This window comes from Telmatherina bonti (assembly GCF_933228915.1).
Source record: "Telmatherina bonti genome assembly, chromosome: 15".
In the NCBI taxonomy this organism is placed as follows: domain Eukaryota; kingdom Metazoa; phylum Chordata; class Actinopteri; order Atheriniformes; family Telmatherinidae; genus Telmatherina; species Telmatherina bonti.
The window spans coordinates 39,002,781-39,022,112 of record NC_136613.1 but is presented as its reverse complement, the minus strand read 5'-3'; the positions used below and the strand labels follow the sequence as shown (position 1 = coordinate 39,022,112).

Below are 19,332 nucleotides of genomic sequence, written 5' to 3'. Positions count from 1 at the left end.
CCCCAGAAGTGGACTGGTTTCAGAAATCCTGGAAGTGGACTGGTTTTAGAAACCCCGGAAGTGGACTGGTTTCAGAAACCCCAGAAGTGGACTGGTTTTAGAAATCCCAGAAGTGGACTGGTTTCAGAAATCCTGGAAGTGGACTGGTTTCAGAAATCCCAGAAGTGGACTGGTTTTAGAAATCCCAGAAGTGGACTGGTTTTAGAAACCCCAGAAGTGGACTGGTTTTAGAAACCCCAGAAGTGGACTGGTTTTAGAAATCCTGGAAGTGGACTGGTTTCAGAAACCCCAGAAGTGGACTGGTTTTAGAAATCCCAGAAGTGGACTGGTTTCAGAAATCCTGGAAGTGGACTGGTTTCAGAAACCCCAGAAGTGGACTGGTTTTAGAAACCCCAGAAGTGGACTGGTTTTAGAAATCCTGGAAGTGGACTGGTTTCAGAAACCCCAGAAGTGGACTGGTTTTAGAAACCCCAGAAGTGGACTGGTTTCAGAAATCCTGGAAGTGGACTGGTTTTAGAAACCCCAGAAGTGGACTGGTTTTAGAAACCCCAGAAGTGGACTGGTTTTAGAAACCCCAGAAGTGGACTGGTTTTAGAAATCCCAGAAGTGGACTGGTTTCAGAAATCCCAGAAGTTGACTGGTTTCAGAAATCCTGGAAGTGGACTGGTTTTAGAAACCCCAGAAGTGGACTGGTTTCAGAAATCCTGGAAGTGGACTGGTTTTAGAAACCCCAGAAGTGGACTGGTTTTAGAAACCCCAGAAGTGGACTGGTTTTAGAAACCCCAGAAGTGGACTGGTTTTAGAAATCCCAGAAGTGGACTGGTTTTAGAAATCCTGGAAGTGGACTGGTTTTAGAAACCCCAGAAGTGGACTGGTTTTAGAAATCCCAGAAGTGGACTGGTTTTAGAAACCCCAGAAGTGGACTGGTTTTAGAAATCCTGGAAGTGGACTGGTTTTAGAAATCCTGGAAGTGGACTGGTTTCAGAAATCCTGGAAGTGGACTGGTTTTAGAAACCCCAGAAGTGGACTGGTTTTAGAAATCCCAGAAGTGGACTGGTTTTAGAAACCCCAGAAGTGGACTGGTTTTAGAAATCCCAGAAGTGGACTGGTTTCAGAAATCCCAGAAGTGGACTGGTTTTAGAAATCCTGGAAGTGGACTGGTTTTAGAAACCCCAGAAGTGGACTGGTTTCAGAAATCCCAGAAGTGGACTGGTTTCAGAAATCCTGGAAGTGGACTGGTTTTAGAAATCCTGGAAGTGGACTGGTTTCAGAAATCCTGGAAGTGGACTGGTTTTAGAAATCCCAGAAGTGGACTGGTTTCAGAAATCCTGGAAGTGGACTGGTTTTAGAAATCCCAGAAGTGGACTGGTTTCAGAAATCCCGGAAGTGGACTGGTTTCAGAAACCCCAGAAGTGGACTGGTTTTAGAAATCCTGGAAGTGGACTGGTTTTAGAAACCCCAGAAGTGGACTGGTTTTAGAAATCCCAGAAGTGGACTGGTTTCAGAAATCCTGGAAGTGGACTGGTTTTAGAAATCCCGGAAGTGGACTGGTTTTAGAAATCCTGGAAGTGGACTGGTTTCAGAAACCCCAGAAGTGGGCTGGTTTTAGAAATCCTGGAAGTGGACTGGTTTTAGAAACCCCAGAAGTGGACTGGTTTTAGAAATCCCAGAAGTGGACTGGTTTTAGAAATCCTGGAAGTGGACTGGTTTTAGAAACCCCAGAAGTGGACTGGTTTCAGAAATCCCAGAAGTGGACTGGTTTTAGAAACCCCAGAAGTGGACTGGTTTTAGAAATCCTGGAAGTGGACTGGTTTTAGAAACCCCAGAAGTGGACTGGTTTCAGAAATCCTGGAAGTGGACTGGTTTTAGAAACCCCGGAAGTGGACTGGTTTCAGAAACCCCAGAAGTGGACTGGTTTTAGAAATCCTGGAAGTGGACTGGTTTCAGAAATCCTGGAAGTGGACTGGTTTTAGAAACCCCAGAAGTGGACTGGTTTCAGAAATCCCAGAAGTGGACTGGTTTTAGAAACCCCAGAAGTGGACTGGTTTTAGAAATCCTGGAAGTGGACTGGTTTTAGAAACCCCAGAAGTGGACTGGTTTCAGAAATCCTGGAAGTGGACTGGTTTTAGAAACCCCGGAAGTGGACTGGTTTCAGAAACCCCAGAAGTGGACTGGTTTTAGAAATCCCAGAAGTGGACTGGTTTCAGAAATCCTGGAAGTGGACTGGTTTCAGAAATCCCAGAAGTGGACTGGTTTTAGAAATCCCAGAAGTGGACTGGTTTTAGAAACCCCAGAAGTGGACTGGTTTTAGAAACCCCAGAAGTGGACTGGTTTTAGAAATCCTGGAAGTGGACTGGTTTCAGAAACCCCAGAAGTGGACTGGTTTTAGAAATCCCAGAAGTGGACTGGTTTCAGAAATCCTGGAAGTGGACTGGTTTCAGAAACCCCAGAAGTGGACTGGTTTTAGAAACCCCAGAAGTGGACTGGTTTTAGAAATCCTGGAAGTGGACTGGTTTCAGAAACCCCAGAAGTGGACTGGTTTTAGAAATCCCAGAAGTGGACTGGTTTCAGAAATCCTGGAAGTGGACTGGTTTCAGAAACCCCAGAAGTGGACTGGTTTCAGAAACCCCAGAAGTGGACTGGTTTCAGAAATCCTGGAAGTGGACTGGTTTCAGAAATCCCAGAAGTGGACTGGTTTTAGAAATCCCAGAAGTGGACTGGTTTTAGAAATCCCAGAAGTGGACTGGTTTCAGAAACCCCAGAAGTGGACTGGTTTCAGAAATCCCGGAAGTGGACTGGTTTCAGAAACCCCAGAAGTGGACTGGTTTCAGAAATCCTGGAAGTGGACTGGTTTCAGAAACCCCAGAAGTGGACTGGTTTCAGAAATCCTGGAAGTGGACTGGTTTTAGAAACCCCAGAAGTGGACTGGTTTTAGAAATCCCAGAAGTGGACTGGTTTCAGAAATCCCGGAAGTGGACTGGTTTCAGAAATCCCAGAAGTGGACTGGTTTTAGAAATCCTGGAAGTGGACTGGTTTTAGAAACCCCAGAAGTGGACTGGTTTTAGAAATCCCAGAAGTGGACTGGTTTTAGAAACCCCAGAAGTGGACTGGTTTTAGAAATCCCAGAAGTGGACTGGTTTCAGAAATGCTGGAAGTGGACTGGTTTTAGAAATCCCGGAAGTGGACTGGTTTTAGAAATCCCCGAAGTGGACTGGTTTTAGAAATCCCGGAAGTGGACTGGTTTCAGAAACCCCAGAAGTGGACTGGTTTCAGAAATCCTGGAAGTGGACTGGTTTTAGAAATCCCAGAAGTGGACTGGTTTTAGAAATCCCAGAAGTGGACTGGTTTCAGAAATCCTGGAAGTGGACTGGTTTCAGAAATCCTGGAAGTGGACTGGTTTTAGAAATCCCAGAAGTGGACTGGTTTCAGAAATCCCGGAAGTGGACTGGTTTCAGAAATCCCAGAAGTGGACTGGTTTTAGAAATCCTGGAAGTGGACTGGTTTTAGAAATCCCAGAAGTGGACTGGTTTTAGAAATCCCAGAAGTGGACTGGTTTCAGAAATCCTGGAAGTGGACTGGTTTTAGAAATCCCAGAAGTGGACTGGTTTCAGAAATCCTGGAAGTGGACTGGTTTTAGAAACCCCAGAAGTGGACTGGTTTTAGAAATCCCAGAAGTGGACTGGTTTCAGAAATCCTGGAAGTGGACTGGTTTTAGAAATCCCAGAAGTGGACTGGTTTCAGAAATCCTGGAAGTGGACTGGTTTTAGAAATCCCAGAAGTGGACTGGTTTCAGAAATCCTGGAAGTGGACTGGTTTTAGAAACCCCAGAAGTGGACTGGTTTCAGAAATCCCAGAAGTGGACTGGTTTCAGAAATCCTGGAAGTGGACTGGTTTTAGAAATCCCAGAAGTGGACTGGTTTCAGAAATCCTGGAAGTGGACTGGTTTCAGAAATCCCAGAAGTGGACTGGTTTTAGAAATCCCGGAAGTGGACTGGTTTCAGAAATCCCAGAAGTGGACTGGTTTTAGAAATCCCAGAAGTGGACTGGTTTCAGAAATCCCGGAAGTGGACTGGTTTCAGAAATCCTGGAAGTGGACTGGTTTCAGAAATCCTGGAAGTGGACTGGTTTTAGAAACCCCAGAAGTGGACTGGTTTTAGAAACCCCAGAAGTGGACTGGTTTTAGAAATCCTGGAAGTGGACTAGTTTCAGAAATCCTGGAAGTGGACTGGTTTTAGAAACCCCAGTAGTGGACTGGTTTCAGAAATCCCAGAAGTTGACTGGTTTCAGAAATCCTGGAAGTGGACTGGTTTTAGAAACCCCAGAAGTGGACTGGTTTCAGAAATCCTGGAAGTGGACTGGTTTTAGAAACCCCAGAAGTGGACTGGTTTTAGAAACCCCAGAAGTGGACTGGTTTTAGAAACCCCAGAAGTGGACTGGTTTTAGAAATCCCAGAAGTGGACTGGTTTTAGAAATCCTGGAAGTGGACTGGTTTTAGAAACCCCAGAAGTGGACTGGTTTTAGAAATCCCAGAAGTGGACTGGTTTTAGAAATCCCAGAAGTGGACTGGTTTCAGAAACCCCAGAAGTGGACTGGTTTTAGAAATCCTGGAAGTGGACTGGTTTTAGAAATCCTGGAAGTGGACTGGTTTCAGAAATCCTGGAAGTGGACTGGTTTTAGAAACCCCAGAAGTGGACTGGTTTTAGAAATCCCAGAAGTGGACTGGTTTTAGAAACCCCAGAAGTGGACTGGTTTTAGAAATCCCAGAAGTGGACTGGTTTCAGAAATCCCGGAAGTGGACTGGTTTTAGAAACCCCAGAAGTGGACTGGTTTCAGAAATCCTGGAAGTGGACTGGTTTTAGAAATCCCAGAAGTGGACTGATTTCAGAAATCCCAGAAGTGGACTGGTTTTAGAAATCCTGGAAGTGGACTGGTTTTAGAAACCCCAGAAGTGGACTGGTTTCAGAAATCCCAGAAGTGGACTGGTTTCAGAAATCCTGGAAGTGGACTGGTTTTAGAAACCCCAGAAGTGGACTGGTTTTAGAAATCCCAGAAGTGGACTGGTTTCAGAAATCCCGGAAGTGGACTGGTTTTAGAAATCCTGGAAGTGGACTGGTTTCAGAAATCCTGGAAGTGGACTGGTTTTAGAAATCCCGGAAGTGGACTGGTTTTAGAAATCCTGGAAGTGGACTGGTTTCAGAAATCCTGGAAGTGGACTGGTTTTAGAAACCCCAGAAGTGGACTGGTTTTAGAAATCCTGGAAGTGGACTGGTTTTAGAAACCCCAGAAGTGGACTGGTTTTAGAAACCCCAGAAGTGGACTGGTTTTAGAAATCCTGGAAGTGGACTGGTTTTAGAAACCCCAGAAGTGGACTGGTTTTAGAAATCCCAGAAGTGGACTGGTTTTAGAAATCCTGGAAGTGGACTGGTTTTAGAAACCCCAGAAGTGGACTGGTTTCAGAAATCCTGGAAGTGGACTGGTTTTAGAAACCCCAGAAGTGGACTGGTTTTAGAAATCCCAGAAGTGGACTGGTTTTAGAAACCCCAGAAGTGGACTGGTTTTAGAAACCCCAGAAGTGGACTGGTTTTAGAAATCCTGGAAGTGGACTGGTTTTAGAAACCCCAGAAGTGGACTGGTTTCAGAAATCCTGGAAGTGGACTGGTTTTAGAAACCCCAGAAGTGGACTGGTTTCAGAAATCCTGGAAGTGGACTGGTTTTAGAAATCCCAGAAGTGGACTGGTTTCAGAAATCCTGGAAGTGGACTGGTTTTAGAAACCCCAGAAGTGGACTGGTTTCAGAAATCCTGGAAGTGGACTGGTTTTAGAAATCCCAGAAGTGGACTGGTTTCAGAAATCCCAGAAGTGGACTGGTTTTAGAAATCCCAGAAGTGGACTGGTTTCAGAAATCCCAGAAGTGGACTGGTTTCAGAAACCCCAGAAGTGGACTGGTTTTAGAAATCCTGGAAGTGGACTGGTTTTAGAAACCCCAGAAGTGGACTGGTTTCAGAAATCCTGGAAGTGGACTGGTTTTAGAAATCCTGGAAGTGGACTGGTTTCAGAAATCCTGGAAGTGGACTGGTTTTAGAAATCCCAGAAGTGGACTGGTTTCAGAAATCCTGGAAGTGGACTGGTTTTAGAAATCCCAGAAGTGGACTGGTTTCAGAAATCCTGGAAGTGGACTGGTTTTAGAAATCCCAGAAGTGGACTGGTTTCAGAAATCCCGGAAGTGGACTGGTTTCAGAAACCCCGGAAGTGGACTGGTTTTAGAAATCCTGGAAGTGGACTGGTTTTAGAAACCCCAGAAGTGGACTGGTTTCAGAAATCCTGGAAGTGGACTGGTTTTAGAAATCCCAGAAGTGGACTGGTTTCAGAAATCCTGGAAGTGGACTGGTTTCAGAAACCCCAGAAGTGGACTGGTTTTAGAAACCCCAGAAGTGGACTGGTTTTAGAAATCCCAGAAGTGGACTGGTTTCAGAAATCCTGGAAGTGGACTGGTTTTAGAAATCCCAGAAGTGGACTGGTTTCAGAAATCCTGGAAGTGGACTGGTTTCAGAAATCCCAGAAGTGGACTGGTTTTAGAAATCCCAGAAGTGGACTGGTTTCAGAAATCCCGGAAGTGGACTGGTTTCAGAAATCCCAGAAGTGGACTGGTTTTAGAAATCCCAGAAGTGGACTGGTTTCAGAAATCCCGGAAGTGGACTGGTTTCAGAAATCCTGGAAGTGGACTGGTTTTAGAAATCCCAGAAGTGGACTGATTTTAGAAATCCCAGAAGTGGACTGGTTTCAGAAATCCTGGAAGTGGACTGGTTTTAGAAATCCTGGAAGTGGACTGGTTTTAGAAATCCCAGAAGTGGACTGGTTTTAGAAACCCCAGAAGTGGACTGGTTTTAGAAATCCTGGAAGTGGACTAGTTTCAGAAATCCTGGAAGTGGACTGGTTTTAGAAACCCCAGTAGTGGACTGGTTTCAGAAATCCCAGAAGTTGACTGGTTTCAGAAATCCTGGAAGTGGACTGGTTTTAGAAACCCCAGAAGTGGACTGGTTTCAGAAATCCTGGAAGTGGACTGGTTTTAGAAACCCCAGAAGTGGACTGGTTTTAGAAATCCCAGAAGTGGACTGGTTTCAGAAATCCCGGAAGTGGACTGGTTTTAGAAACCCCAGAAGTGGACTGGTTTCAGAAATCCTGGAAGTGGACTGGTTTTAGAAATCCCAGAAGTGGACTGATTTCAGAAATCCCAGAAGTGGACTGGTTTTAGAAATCCCGGAAGTGGACTGGTTTTAGAAACCCCAGAAGTGGACTGGTTTCAGAAATCCCAGAAGTGGACTGGTTTTAGAAATCCTGGAAGTGGACTGGTTTTAGAAATCCTGGAAGTGGACTGGTTTCAGAAATCCTGGAAGTGGACTGGTTTTAGAAATCCCAGAAGTGGACTGGTTTCAGAAATCCTGGAAGTGGACTGGTTTTAGAAATCCCAGAAGTGGACTGGTTTCAGAAATCCCGGAAGTGGACTGGTTTCAGAAACCCCAGAAGTGGACTGGTTTTAGAAATCCTGGAAGTGGACTGGTTTTAGAAACCCCAGAAGTGGACTGGTTTTAGAAATCCCAGAAGTGGACTGGTTTCAGAAATCCTGGAAGTGGACTGGTTTTAGAAATCCCGGAAGTGGACTGGTTTCAGAAATCCTGGAAGTGGACTGGTTTCAGAAATCCTGGAAGTGGACTGGTTTTAGAAACCCCAGAAGTGGACTGGTTTTAGAAATCCTGGAAGTGGACTGGTTTTAGAAACCCCAGAAGTGGACTGGTTTTAGAAACCCCAGAAGTGGACTGGTTTTAGAAATCCTGGAAGTGGACTGGTTTTAGAAACCCCAGAAGTGGACTGGTTTTAGAAATCCCAGAAGTGGACTGGTTTTAGAAATCCTGGAAGTGGACTGGTTTTAGAAACCCCAGAAGTGGACTGGTTTCAGAAATCCTGGAAGTGGACTGGTTTTAGAAACCCCAGAAGTGGACTGGTTTTAGAAATCCCAGAAGTGGACTGGTTTTAGAAACCCCAGAAGTGGACTGGTTTTAGAAACCCCAGAAGTGGACTGGTTTTAGAAATCCTGGAAGTGGACTGGTTTTAGAAATCCTGGAAGTGGACTGGTTTTAGAAATCCCAGAAGTGGACTGGTTTCAGAAATCCTGGAAGTGGACTGGTTTTAGAAATCCCAGAAGTGGACTGGTTTCAGAAATCCTGGAAGTGGACTGGTTTTAGAAATCCCAGAAGTGGACTGGTTTCAGAAATCCCGGAAGTGGACTGGTTTCAGAAACCCCGGAAGTGGACTGGTTTTAGAAATCCTGGAAGTGGACTGGTTTTAGAAACCCCAGAAGTGGACTGGTTTCAGAAATCCTGGAAGTGGACTGGTTTTAGAAATCCCAGAAGTGGACTGGTTTCAGAAATCCTGGAAGTGGACTGGTTTCAGAAACCCCAGAAGTGGACTGGTTTCAGAAATCCCGGAAGTGGACTGGTTTTAGAAATCCTGGAAGTGGACTGGTTTCAGAAATCCTGGAAGTGGACTGGTTTCAGAAACCCCGGAAGTGGACTGGTTTTAGAAATCCTGGAAGTGGACTGGTTTTAGAAACCCCAGAAGTGGACTGGTTTCAGAAATCCTGGAAGTGGACTGGTTTCAGAAATCCCAGAAGTGGACTGGTTTCAGAAATCCCGGAAGTGGACTAGTTTCAGAAATCCCAGAAGTGGACTGGTTTCAGAAATCCTGGAAGTGGACTGGTTTCAGAAACCCCAGAAGTGGACTGGTTTCAGAAATCCTGGAAGTGGACTGGTTTTAGAAATCCTGGAAGTGGACTGGTTTTAGAAATCCTGGAAGTGGACTGGTTTCAGAAATCCTGGAAGTGGACTGGTTTTAGAAATCCTGGAAGTGGACTGGTTTTAGAAACCCCAGAAGTGGACTGGTTTCAGAAATCCTGGAAGTGGACTGGTTTTAGAAACCCCAGAAGTGGACTGGTTTCAGAAATCCCGGAAGTGGACTGGTTTCAGAAATCCCGGAAGTGGACTGGTTTCAGAAACCCCAGAAGTGGACTGGTTTCAGAAACCCCAGAAGTGGACTGGTTTCAGAAATCCCAGAAGTGGACTGGTTTTAGAAATCCCAGAAGTGGACTGGTTTTAGAAATCCCAGAAGTGGACTGGTTTTAGAAATCCTGGAAGTGGACTGATTTCAGAAATCCTGGAAGTGGACTGGTTTTAGAAACCCCAGAAGTGGACTGGTTTTAGAAACCCCAGAAGTGGACTGGTTTCAGAAATCCCAGAAGTGGACTGGTTTCAGAAATCCCAGAAGTGGACTGGTTTCAGAAATCCTGGAAGTGGACTGGTTTTAGAAACCCCAGAAGTGGACTGGTTTTAGAAATCCCAGAAGTGGACTGGTTTCAGAAATCCTGGAAGTGGACTGGTTTCAGAAATCCCAGAAGTGGACTGGTTTCAGAAATCCTGGAAGTGGACTGGTTTTAGAAACCCCAGAAGTGGACTGGTTTTAGAAATCCTGGAAGTGGACTGGTTTTAGAAACCCCAGAAGTGGACTGGTTTCAGAAATCCTGGAAGTGGACTGGTTTTAGAAACCCCAGAAGTGGACTGGTTTCAGAAATCCTGGAAGTGGACTGGTTTTAGAAATCCCAGAAGTGGACTGGTTTCAGAAATCCTGGAAGTGGACTGGTTTTAGAAATCCCAGAAGTGGACTGGTTTCAGAAATCCTGGAAGTGGACTGGTTTTAGAAATCCCAGAAGTGGACTGGTTTCAGAAATCCCAGAAGTGGACTGGTTTTAGAAATCCCAGAAGTGGACTGGTTTCAGAAATCCCAGAAGTGGACTGGTTTCAGAAATCCTGGAAGTGGACTGGTTTTAGAAATCCCAGAAGTGGACTGGTTTCAGAAATCCTGGAAGTGGACTGGTTTTAGAAACCCCAGAAGTGGACTGGTTTCAGAAATCCTGGAAGTGGACTGGTTTTAGAAATCCCAGAAGTGGACTGGTTTCAGAAATCCTGGAAGTGGACTGGTTTTAGAAATCCCAGAAGTGGACTGGTTTCAGAAATCCAGGAAGTGGACTGGTTTTAGAAATCCCAGAAGTGGACTGGTTTCAGAAATCCCAGAAGTGGACTGGTTTCAGAAATCCTGGAAGTGGACTGGTTTTAGAAATCCCAGAAGTGGACTGGTTTCAGAAATCCTGGAAGTGGACTGGTTTTAGAAATCCCAGAAGTGGACTGGTTTCAGAAATCCCAGAAGTGGACTGGTTTTAGAAATCCCAGAAGTGGACTGGTTTCAGAAATCCCAGAAGTGGACTGGTTTCAGAAATCCTGGAAGTGGACTGGTTTTAGAAATCCCAGAAGTGGACTGGTTTCAGAAATCCTGGAAGTGGACTGGTTTTAGAAACCCCAGAAGTGGACTGGTTTCAGAAATCCTGGAAGTGGACTGGTTTCAGAAATCCTGGAAGTGGACTGGTTTTAGAAACCCCAGAAGTGGACTGGTTTCAGAAATCCTGGAAGTGGACTGGTTTTAGAAATCCTGGAAGTGGACTGGTTTCAGAAATCCCAGAAGTGGACTGGTTTCAGAAATCCTGGAAGTGGACTGGTTTTAGAAATCCTGGAAGTGGACTGGTTTCAGAAATCCCAGAAGTGGACTGGTTTTAGAAATCCCAGAAGTGGACTGGTTTCAGAAATCCTGGAAGTGGACTGGTTTTAGAAATCCCGGAAGTGGACTGGTTTCAGAAATCCTGGAAGTGGACTGGTTTTAGAAATCCTGGAAGTGGACTGATTTTAGAAATCCCAGAAGTGGACTGGTTTCAGAAATCCTGGAAGTGGACTGGTTTTAGAAATCCTGGAAGTGGACTGGTTTCAGAAATCCTGGAAGTGGACTGGTTTCAGAAATCCTGGAAGTGGACTGGTTTTAGAAATCCTGGAAGTGGACTGGTTTCAGAAATCCCAGAAGTGGACTGGTTTTAGAAATCCCAGAAGTGGACTGGTTTCAGAAATCCTGGAAGTGGACTGGTTTTAGAAATCCCGGAAGTGGACTGGTTTCAGAAACCCCAGAAGTGGACTGGTTTTAGAAATCCTGGAAGTGGACTGGTTTCAGAAACCCCAGAAGTGGACTGGTTTTAGAAATCCCAGAAGTGGACTGGTTTTAGAAATCCCAGAAGTGGACTGGTTTCAGAAATCCCGGAAGTGGACTGGTTTCAGAAATCCTGGAAGTGGACTGGTTTTAGAAATCCCAGAAGTGGACTGGTTTCAGAAATCCTGGAAGTGGACTGGTTTTAGAAATCCCAGAAGTGGACTGGTTTCAGAAATCCTGGAAGTGGACTGGTTTTAGAAATCCCAGAAGTGGACTGGTTTTAGAAATCCCAGAAGTGGACTGGTTTCAGAAATCCTGGAAGTGGACTGGTTTTAGAAATCCCAGAAGTGGACTGGTTTCAGAAATCCTGGAAGTGGACTGGTTTTAGAAACCCCAGAAGTGGACTGGTTTCAGAAATCCTGGAAGTGGACTGGTTTTAGAAACCCCAGAAGTGGACTGGTTTCAGAAATCCTGGAAGTGGACTGGTTTTAGAAACCCCAGAAGTGGACTGGTTTTAGAAACCCCAGAAGTGGACTGGTTTCAGAAATCCTGGAAGTGGACTGGTTTTAGAAATCCTGGAAGTGGACTGGTTTCAGAAATCCCAGAAGTGGACTGGTTTCAGAAATCCTGGAAGTGGACTGGTTTTAGAAATCCTGGAAGTGGACTGGTTTCAGAAATCCCAGAAGTGGACTGGTTTCAGAAATCCTGGAAGTGGACTGGTTTTAGAAACCCCAGAAGTGGACTGGTTTCAGAAATCCTGGAAGTGGACTGGTTTTAGAAATCCCAGAAGTGGACAGGTTTCAGAAATCCTGGAAGTGGACTGGTTTTAGAAATCCCAGAAGTGGACTGGTTTCAGAAATCCCAGAAGTGGACTGGTTTTAGAAATCCCAGAAGTGGACTGGTTTTAGAAATCCCAGAAGTGGACTGGTTTCAGAAATCCCAGAAGTGGACTGGTTTTAGAAACCCCAGAAGTGGACTGGTTTCAGAAATCCTGGAAGTGGACTGGTTTTAGAAATCCCAGAAGTGGACTGGTTTCAGAAATCCTGGAAGTGGACTGGTTTTAGAAATCCCAGAAGTGGACTGGTTTCAGAAATCCCAGAAGTGGACTGGTTTTAGAAATCCTGGAAGTGGACTGGTTTTAGAAATCCTGGAAGTGGACTGGTTTCAGAAATCCTGGAAGTGGACTGGTTTTAGAAATCCCAGAAGTGGACTGGTTTCAGAAATCCCAGAAGTGGACTGGTTTTAGAAATCCCAGAAGTGGACTGGTTTCAGAAATCCCAGAAGTGGACTGGTTTCAGAAATCCTGGAAGTGGACTGGTTTTAGAAATCCCAGAAGTGGACTGGTTTCAGAAATCCCAGAAGTGGACTGGTTTCAGAAATCCCAGAAGTGGACTGGTTTCAGAAATCCTGGAAGTGGACTGGTTTTAGAAATCCCAGAAGTGGACTGGTTTCAGAAATCCTGGAAGTGGACTGGTTTTAGAAATCCCAGAAGTGGACTGGTTTCAGAAATCCCAGAAGTGGACTGGTTTTAGAAATCCCAGAAGTGGACTGGTTTCAGAAATCCCAGAAGTGGACTGGTTTCAGAAATCCTGGAAGTGGACTGGTTTTAGAAATCCCAGAAGTGGACTGGTTTCAGAAATCCTGGAAGTGGACTGGTTTTAGAAACCCCAGAAGTGGACTGGTTTCAGAAATCCTGGAAGTGGACTGGTTTTAGAAATCCTGGAAGTGGACTGGTTTCAGAAATCCCAGAAGTGGACTGGTTTCAGAAATCCTGGAAGTGGACTGGTTTTAGAAATCCTGGAAGTGGACTGGTTTCAGAAATCCCAGAAGTGGACTGGTTTTAGAAATCCCAGAAGTGGACTGGTTTCAGAAATCCTGGAAGTGGACTGGTTTTAGAAATCCCGGAAGTGGACTGGTTTCAGAAACCCCAGAAGTGGACTGGTTTTAGAAATCCTGGACGTGGACTGGTTTCAGAAACCCCAGAAGTGGACTGGTTTCAGAAATCCCGGAAGTGGACTGGTTTTAGAAATCCCGGAAGTGGACTGGTTTCAGAAATCCTGGAAGTGGACTGATTTTAGAAATCCCGGAAGTGGACTGGTTTCAGAAATCCTGGAAGTGGACTGGTTTTAGAAATCCTGGAAGTGGACTGATTTTAGAAATCCCAGAAGTGGACTGGTTTCAGAAATCCTGGAAGTGGACTGGTTTTAGAAATCCTGGAAGTGGACTGGTTTCAGAAATCCCAGAAGTGGACTGGTTTCAGAAATCCTGGAAGTGGACTGGTTTTAGAAATCCTGGAAGTGGACTGGTTTCAGAAATCCCAGAAGTGGACTGGTTTTAGAAATCCCAGAAGTGGACTGGTTTCAGAAATCCTGGAAGTGGACTGGTTTTAGAAACCCCAGAAGTGGACTGGTTTTAGAAATCCCGGAAGTGGACTGGTTTCAGAAACCCCAGAAGTGGACTGGTTTTAGAAACCCTGGAAGTGGACTGGTTTCAGAAACCCCAGAAGTGGACTGGTTTTAGAAACCCTGGAAGTGGACTGGTTTCAGAAACCCCAGAAGTGGACTGGTTTTAGAAATCCTGGAAGTGGACTGGTTTCAGAAACCCCAGAAGTGGACTGGTTTTAGAAATCCCAGAAGTGGACTGGTTTCAGAAATCCCAGAAGTGGACTGATTTTAGAAATCCCAGAAGTGGACTGGTTTTAGAAACCCCAGAAGTGGACTGGTTTTAGAAATCCCAGAAGTGGACTGGTTTCAGAAATCCTGGAAGTGGACTGGTTTTAGAAATCCCGGAAGTGGACTGGTTTTAGAAATCCCAGAAGTGGACTGGTTTTAGAAACCCCAGAAGTGGACTGGTTTTAGAAATCCCAGAAGTGGACTGGTTTTAGAAATCCCAGAAGTGGACTGGTTTTAGAAACCCCAGAAGTGGACTGGTTTTAGAAACCCCAGAAGTGGACTGGTTTCAGAAACCCCAGAAGTGGACTGGTTTTAGAAATCCTGGAAGTGGACTGGTTTTAGAAATCCCAGAAGTGGACTGGTTTCAGAAATCCCGGAAGTGGACTGGTTTCAGAAATCCTGGAAGTGGACTGGTTTTAGAAATCCCAGAAGTGGACTGGTTTCAGAAATCCTGGAAGTGGACTGGTTTTAGAAATCCCAGAAGTGGACTGGTTTCAGAAATCCTGGAAGTGGACTGGTTTTAGAAATCCCAGAAGTGGACTGGTTTTAGAAATCCCAGAAGTGGACTGGTTTCAGAAATCCCAGAAGTGGACTGGTTTCAGAAATCCTGGAAGTGGACTGGTTTTAGAAATCCCAGAAGTGGACTGGTTTCAGAAATCCTGGAAGTGGACTGGTTTTAGAAACCCCAGAAGTGGACTGGTTTCAGAAATCCTGGAAGTGGACTGGTTTCAGAAATCCTGGAAGTGGACTGGTTTTAGAAACCCCAGAAGTGGACTGGTTTCAGAAATCCTGGAAGTGGACTGGTTTTAGAAATCCTGGAAGTGGACTGGTTTCAGAAATCCCAGAAGTGGACTGGTTTCAGAAATCCTGGAAGTGGACTGGTTTTAGAAATCCTGGAAGTGGACTGGTTTCAGAAATCCCAGAAGTGGACTGGTTTCAGAAATCCTGGAAGTGGACTGGTTTTAGAAACCCCAGAAGTGGACTGGTTTCAGAAATCCTGGAAGTGGACTGGTTTTAGAAATCCCAGAAGTGGACAGGTTTCAGAAATCCTGGAAGTGGACTGGTTTTAGAAATCCCAGAAGTGGACTGGTTTCAGAAATCCTGGAAGTGGACTGGTTTTAGAAATCCCAGAAGTGGACTGGTTTCAGAAATCCCAGAAGTGGACTGGTTTCAGAAACCCCAGAAGTGGACTGGTTTCAGAAATCCCAGAAGTGGACTGGTTTCAGAAATCCTGGAAGTGGACTGGTTTTAGAAATCCCAGAAGTGGACTGGTTTCAGAAATCCTGGAAGTGGACTGGTTTTAGAAATCCCAGAAGTGGACTGGTTTCAGAAATCCTGGAAGTGGACTGGTTTTAGAAATCCCAGAAGTGGACTGGTTTTAGAAATCCCAGAAGTGGACTGGTTTCAGAAATCCCAGAAGTGGACTGGTTTCAGAAATCCTGGAAGTGGACTGGTTTTAGAAATCCCAGAAGTGGACTGGTTTCAGAAATCCTGGAAGTGGACTGGTTTTAGAAACCCCAGAAGTGGACTGGTTTCAGAAATCCTGGAAGTGGACTGGTTTCAGAAATCCTGGAAGTGGACTGGTTTTAGAAACCCCAGAAGTGGACTGGTTTCAGAAATCCTGGAAGTGGACTGGTTTTAGAAATCCTGGAAGTGGACTGGTTTCAGAAATCCTGGAAGTGGACTGGTTTTAGAAATCCTGGAAGTGGACTGGTTTCAGAAATCCTGGAAGTGGACTGGTTTTAGAAATCCTGGAAGTGGACTGGTTTTAGAAACCCCAGAAGTGGACTGGTTTCAGAAATCCTGGAAGTGGACTGGTTTTAGAAACCCCAGAAGTGGACTGGTTTCAGAAATCCTGGAAGTGGACTGGTTTTAGAAATCCCAGAAGTGGACTGGTTTCAGAAATCCTGGAAGTGGACTGGTTTCAGAAATCCTGGAAGTGGACTGGTTTCAGAAATCCTGGAAGTGGACTGGTTTCAGAAGTCCCGGAAGTGGACTGGTTTCAGAAATCCTGGAAGTGGACTGGTTTCAGAAATCCTGGAAGTGGACTGGTTTTAGAAACCCCAGAAGTGGACTGGTTTCAGAAATCCTGGAAGTGGACTGGTTTTAGAAACCCCAGAAGTGGACTGGTTTCAGAAATCCTGGAAGTGGACTGGTTTTAGAAATCCCGGAAGTGGACTGGTTTCAGAAATCCCAGAAGTGGACTGGTTTTAGAAATCCCAGAAGTGGACTGGTTTCAGAAATCCTGGAAGTGGACTGGTTTCAGAAATCCCAGAAGTGGACTGGTTTTAGAAACCCCAGAAGTGGACTGGTTTTAGAAACCCCAGAAGTGGACTGGTTTCAGAAATCCTGGAAGTGGACTGGTTTTAGAAATCCCAGAAGTGGACTGGTTTTAGAAACCCCAGAAGTGGACTGGTTTTAGAAACCCCAGAAGTGGACTGGTTTTAGAAATCCCAGAAGTGGACTGGTTTTAGAAATCCCAGAAGTGGACTGGTTTTAGAAACCCCAGAAGTGGACTGGTTTTAGAAACCCCAGAAGTGGACTGGTTTCAGAAACCCCAGAAGTGGACTGGTTTTAGAAATCCTGGAAGTGGACTGGTTTTAGAAATCCTGGAAGTGGACTGGTTTCAGAAATCCCGGAAGTGGACTGGTTTCAGAAATCCTGGAAGTGGACTGGTTTTAGAAATCCCAGAAGTGGACTGGTTTCAGAAATCCTGGAAGTGGACTGGTTTCAGAAATCCTGGAAGTGGACTGGTTTTAGAAACCCCAGAAGTGGACTGGTTTCAGAAATCCTGGAAGTGGACTGGTTTTAGAAACCCCAGAAGTGGACTGGTTTCAGAAATCCCAGAAGTGGACTGGTTTTAGAAACCCCAGAAGTGGACTGGTTTTAGAAATCCCAGAAGTGGACTGGTTTTAGAAATCCCAGAAGTGGACTGGTTTTAGAAACCCCAGAAGTGGACTGGTTTTAGAAACCCCAGAAGTGGACTGGTTTCAGAAACCCCAGAAGTGGACTGGTTTTAGAAATCCTGGAAGTGGACTGGTTTTAGAAATCCCAGAAGTGGACTGGTTTCAGAAATCCCGGAAGTGGACTGGTTTCAGAAATCCTGGAAGTGGACTGGTTTTAGAAATCCCAGAAGTGGACTGGTTTCAGAAATCCTGGAAGTGGACTGGTTTTAGAAATCCCAGAAGTGGACTGGTTTCAGAAATCCTGGAAGTGGACTGGTTTTAGAAATCCCAGAAGTGGACTGGTTTTAGAAATCCCAGAAGTGGACTGGTTTCAGAAATCCTGGAAGTGGACTGGTTTCAGAAATCCTGGAAGTGGACTGGTTTTAGAAACCCCAGAAGTGGACTGGTTTTAGAAATCCCAGAAGTGGACTGGTTTTAGAAATCCCAGAAGTGGACTGGTTTTAGAAATCCTGGAAGTGGGCTGGTTTCAGAAATCCCAGAAGTGGACTGGTTTCAGAAATCCCAGAAGTGGACTGGTTTTAGAAACCCCAGAAGTGGACTGGTTTTAGAAACCCCAGAAGTGGACTGGTTTTAGAAACCCCAGAAGTGGACTGGTTTCAGAAATCCTGGAAGTGGACTGGTTTTAGAAATCCCGGACGTGGACTGGTTTTAGAAATCCCAGAAGTGGACTGGTTTTAGAAACCCCAGAAGTGGACTGGTTTTAGAAATCCCAGAAGTGGACTGGTTTCAGAAACCCCAGAAGTGGACTGGTTTCAGAAACCCCAGAAGTGGACTGGTTTTAGAAATCCTGGAAGTGGACTGGTTTTAGAAATCCTGGAAGTGGACTGGTTTTAGAAATCCTGGAAGTGGACTGGTTTTAGAAATCCTGGAAGTGGACTGGTTTTAGAAATCCCAGAAGTGGACTGGTTTTAGAAACCCCAGAAGTGGACTGGTTTTAGAAACCCCAGAAGTGGACTGGGACTGGCGTAAGGCGGGTTTTGGGCGACAGCTTCATAAATGAGGCCCCAGACCTTCCACCAGTACAAACCTCTGGAGCATCATGGAAGCAGAAATCCAGCAACAAGGTCCAGGAGAGCAGCTGTAATCCTGCTGTGGTCTCCGAGGTGTAAAACCCAAAACGGGATCATGGTCAAAGAAGTCTGCAGACTGAAGGAGGAGCAGGCAGAAGGCAGCGTGAGTTCAGTGCTGTGAGGAAACTTCTGACAAACGTTTGGAACACGACAGGAGATGCTTCTCCACAGATCGATCAGCTGCTTCCTCTCAGGATGAAACATGAACTGAAGAGCATCAACCGTGCAGAAGATGATGAAGATGATGAAGATGCTGGAAGCTTCAAACTCACCCTTCACACTGCACGGCCACATGGACACCATCAGGAGAGACGCTCACTCGACAGGCTGTTGGATTCTGGGTAATAAAAGGAAGCATGCAGGTGTTTAATGGATTCATACCAGCCATGATGGATTTAACTGGGTTAAACTGGGTTAAACTGCATTTAACTGGGTTAAATTGGATTAAACTGTGTAAAACTGGGTTAAACTGGGTTAAACTGGGTTTAACTGGATTTAACTGCGTTTAACTGGATTTAACTGCGTTTAACTGGGTTAAACTGGAGTTAACTGGGTTTAACTGGGTTTAACTGGATTTAACTGGGTTAAACTGGATTTAACTGGGTTAAACTGCATTTAACTGGGTTAAACTGGAGTTAACTGGAGTTAAGTGGGTTAAACAGGATTTAACTGGATTTAACATGGTTTAACTGGGTTTAACTGGGTTAAACTGGGTTAAACTGCGTTTAACTGGATTTAACTGCGTTTAACTGGATTTAACTGCGTTTAACTGGGTTAAACTGGGTTAAACTGGGTTTAACTGGAGTTAACTGGATTTAACTGGAGTTAACTGGATTTAACTAGGTTTAACTGGATTTAACTGGGTTAAACTGGGTTAAACTGGGTTTAACTGGAGTTAACTGGGTTAAACTGGGTTAAACTGGTTTTAACTGCATTTAACTGCGTTTAACTGCGTTTAACTGCGTTTAACTGCGTTTTACTGGAGTTAACTGGATTTAACTAGGTTTAACTGGATTTAACTGGATTCAACTGGATTTAACTGGGTTTACCTGGGTTTACCTGAATTTAACTGGGTTTAACTGGATTTAACTGCGTTTAACTGGATTTAACTGCGTTTAACTGGGTTAAACTGCGTTTAACTGGGTTAAACTGGAGTTAACTGGGTTTAACTGGGTTTAACTGGATTTAACTGGGTTAAACTGGATTTAACTGGGTTAAACTGCATTTAACTGGGTTAAACTGGAGTTAACTGGAGTTAAGTGGGTTAAACAGGATTTAACTGGATTTAACATGGTTTAACTGGGTTTAACTGGGTTTAACTGGGTTAAACTGGGTTAAACTGCGTTTAACTGGATTTAACTGCGTTTAACTGGATTTAACTGCGTTTAACTGGGTTAAACTGGGTTTAACTGGAGTTAACTGGATTTAACTGGAGTTAACTGGATTTAACTAGGTTTAACTGGATTTAACTCGATTTAACTGGGTTAAACTGGGTTAAACTGGGTTTAACTGGGTTTAACTGGAGTTAACTGGGTTAAACTGGGTTAAA

The 19,332-nt window shown here is 44.8% G+C and overlaps 1 protein-coding gene across 1 annotated transcript in view; it reads right to left on the bottom strand.

Moving 5' to 3' along the window:
- wdr4 (WD repeat domain 4) overlaps positions 1-19,332 on the bottom strand; it is a 47,171-nt gene that overhangs the window by 15,713 nt on the left and 12,126 nt on the right. The window contains exon 8 of the mRNA XM_079254835.1: positions 18,056-18,120. Within this exon, the coding sequence (XP_079110961.1) occupies positions 18,056-18,120 (65 nt within the window). The remainder of the gene's footprint in view (positions 1-18,055; positions 18,121-19,332) is intronic.